At 71.2% G+C, this 3147-nt stretch overlaps 1 protein-coding gene across 1 annotated transcript in view; it reads left to right on the top strand.

Moving 5' to 3' along the window:
• The window catches only part of MAP7D1 (MAP7 domain containing 1), a gene marked incomplete at its 5' end in the record, with an annotated part of 8979 nt that extends 5891 nt beyond the window's left edge, over positions 1–3088 (top strand). Inside the window, 7 exons of the mRNA XM_026086077.1 lie at positions 7–111; positions 702–806; positions 896–949; positions 1065–1122; positions 1264–1381; positions 1467–1666; positions 1742–3088. Coding sequence (XP_025941862.1) covers positions 7–111; positions 702–806; positions 896–949; positions 1065–1122; positions 1264–1381; positions 1467–1666; positions 1742–1752 — 651 coding nt within the window. The remainder of the gene's footprint in view (positions 1–6; positions 112–701; positions 807–895; positions 950–1064; positions 1123–1263; positions 1382–1466; positions 1667–1741) is intronic.
• Between the last annotated feature and the right edge of the window lie 59 nt (positions 3089–3147).

Genomic DNA, 3147 nt, shown 5'->3' with positions numbered 1-3147 from the left:
GCGGAGGCCCTGGCCCGCCGGCGGGACGAGGAGCGGCGGCTGCAGGAGGAGAGCGAGGCCCGGGAGAAGGCGCGGGCCGAGCAGGAGGAGCTGGAGCGGCTGCAGAGACAGGTCGGGGCGGCCGGAGAGGGCAGGGGCAGAGGGGGATGGCCGGGATGGAGGAGGGAAAGGAGGGATGGAGGAGGGAAAGGAGGGATGGAGGAGGAAGGCTGGGATGGAGGGGGGAAGGAGGGAAAGGAGAGATGGAGGAGGGAAAGGAGGGAGGGAGGAGGGAAAGGAGGGAGGGAGGAGGAAGGCTGGGAGGGAGGGGGGAGGAGGGAAAGAAGAGATGGAGGAGGGAAAGGAGAGACGGAGGAGGGAAGAGAGGCATGGAGGGAGGATGGCAGGGATGGAGGAGGATGGCAGGGATGGAGGAGGATGGCTGGGATGGAGGAGGAAGGCAGGGATGGAGAGGGATGGCAGGGATGGAAGAGGAAGGCTGGGATGGAGGAGGAAGGCTGGGGGGAGGATGCTCTCCCGTGGTCCCCACGGCGGGGGGATGCAGGAGCCTGGACCGGCGCCAGCCCCTCGCAGCCGGGGCAGCAGGGTGCGGGCAAGGGAACGCGTCCGCAGCGGCGCCCAGCACAGGGCATCCCGGCCCTGCGCTCCCTGCCCCGCCGTGCCGGCGGCCCCGGCCGGCCCCGCTGACCCCTGCGCCGCAGAGGGAAGAGGCCGAGGCCAAGGCGCGCGAGGAGGCCGAGAGGCAGCGCCTGGAGCGGGAGAAGCACTTCCAGCGCGAGGAGCAGGAGCGGCTGGAGCGGAAGAAGGTGAGGGGGGGGGCGCTCGGCAGGCGGTGGGGCCCCGCGCGGGGCCGGGGGCCCCCAGGGCTGCCCACGAGCCCCTCTCTGCCCCGCAGCGCCTGGAGGAGATCATGAAGAGGACGCGCAAGTCGGACGCGGCAGATGCCAAGGTGGGTGAGCGCCCGGCGGCCCCTGTCCCGTGCGTGCCCTGTGCCGGGGGCACGGGGGTCCCGCTCAGCGGACCCCCCCCCTCCGCAGCCCTCACGGCTCTCCTCTCCCCTGCAGAAGAAGGAGGACAAGAAGATGGTGAACGGGAAAGCAGCTGAGCAGGAGGACGTCAAAGGTACACGCCGGTCCCGGCCGCCCGCGAGCCGGACCTGCTGCCCGCCTGCCGCGGTGCCTCCGCGGCTGCAGTGCCGCCGTGGCCGTGTCCCGCTGCCGGCCGGCGCCGCGGCTGAGCCGGGGCCTCTGCTCCCGTCCCCAGGCCCCGAGAAGCGCGCGGGGCCGCTGGCCAAGGAGGAGGAGCTCCCCGAGACGGAGACGCCGAGCGCGGGCACGCCGGGCGCGCAGAAGGGGCCGGCCGGCGAGGGGCTGCAGCCGAGGTGAGCGCGGAGGGGGCCGGGTGGCAGGGGATGACGGTGGCGGCAGCGACGGGGCCCCGGCTCACCCCGGCCCCTCGGCCCCCAGCTCCCCGGGCAAGGAGGCGACGGCGCTGGTGAACGGCGTGCAGCCCGGCAAGCACGAGAACGGCTTCTCGGCCACGGAGGGCAGCCAGGAGCTGCAGGGCGTGCTGGAGCTGGCGCACCACGGCCCCGGCACCATCCTCCCCTTCGGCGACAAGGAGCCCTTCCTCAAGAAGGCCGTGGTCAAACCCCCCCAGGTCACAGGTGAGCGCCCGCCGGGGCCGCGCCGGGGCCGTGCCGCCGCCGTCTCGGCCCTAACGCTCTGCCCTCTGCCCGCAGAGGTGCTGTGAGGGCCGAGCCCCCGGCGGACATCCCCGCGGGGGCCCCCGCGCGCCCGCCAACTCCGGACTCTCACGCAGAACCRTAGCTGTCGTCAGAAGAAAAACCTCGCTGCTCCCCTCCGCCCACCGCCYGCGGGCGGCCCAGGCGGTGCGGGGCCCTGCCGGGGCGGCTCGCGGCCCCCCGCCTGCTCCGGGGACTCCTGGTTTCTCTTTTCATCCTTGTTTTTATTTCATTTCGTTGTTTTTTTTTTTTTAATATGCACCTTATCAGACTGACGCCCCCACTCTAGCAGCCTGCCAGAGCCGCCCCAGACGTGTGGTGTAATAATGTAGTTATTTAACTTGCTGGGTACAATATATGTGAATACTGTAAATAAAGCAGGTGATGCATCGGGGACGCTCGCCCAGGCCCGGGGCTCGCGGGGAGGGAGCCAGGGAGCGTCACTCCCGCATCCCCCATCCCCGGCACGTGTGCACGTGCAGGGGCGCTCAGTGCTGCCCGGCTCCCGTGCCGCCAGGCGGGCTGGGACCACGTTGCTCTCTGTGCCGTCGTGACAGTGTTACGCATCCCAACAACCTTTGCAAACAATAAAGTGGACAAGCCACGCTCGCCTCCCTGTCCCTTTGCTGCTGCGAGCGCTTGCGTGCACGCCCTGGGGCTCCGCCGGTGCTCGCTGCATGGCTGCTCCCTGCTCTGGGGATGCTGCGGGCTCATCCCATGTCAGCCCATCCCTGCCCCGCAGCCTTGCACCACGTCACCAGCCCGGCCTCCGCGCTGATGGATCGCAGGCCTCCTGCCGCGCTTTCGGGAACTGCAACGATCCCATCTGCAGGTGGAAAAAAACCACGCAGCCGCGCTACCGTGCAAGCACAGCACCGGATGGCCTCCAAACAAGGGCAAGAGCTGCGCTCCAGGGCGCAAAGGGGCACCGTCTCCGCGAGCTGGGCACAGCGCGCGGCTGCTGGCGAACACCCCGCGGAGCCCCCCCCGGCACCCTGCTCCAGCCAGGCCTGGATCCTCGGCCTCGAAGGGGGGCATTTGGCACCCTCGCTCGCACCTGGAGCCTGCCTGGCACTGCGGGGCACCCCGGGGAAGGGAGGCAGGGCGGCAGGCTCAGCCCTCCCCAGCCCGAGGGGCAGAAAGGGGGGTTGTTTTTGGCCTGGCGCCGCGAGTGGTGCCTGCGCCCAGAGCGTGATTGCGTGCGCGTGACTCTGCCAAAGCAGCTGCTGCAACCGCCTGCTTCCCGGGCCAGGAAGGCCGAGCCCAGGCCGGCGGCGGGCGGCGGGGAGCCCGGGGAACCGAAACCCCGGCACCACCCCAGCCGGGGGAGCCGCCGAGGAGCCAGGAGAGACCCTGGGGGGGGCTCAGCCCCCCGCTGCCCCCCGATCCCCAACCAGGGGCCC

This window comes from Apteryx rowi, unplaced genomic scaffold, assembly GCF_003343035.1.
Source record: "Apteryx rowi isolate R43461 unplaced genomic scaffold, aptRow1 scaffold_68, whole genome shotgun sequence".
Taxonomy (NCBI): domain Eukaryota; kingdom Metazoa; phylum Chordata; class Aves; order Apterygiformes; family Apterygidae; genus Apteryx; species Apteryx rowi.
This window is presented reverse-complemented; position numbering and strand designations above follow the sequence as displayed.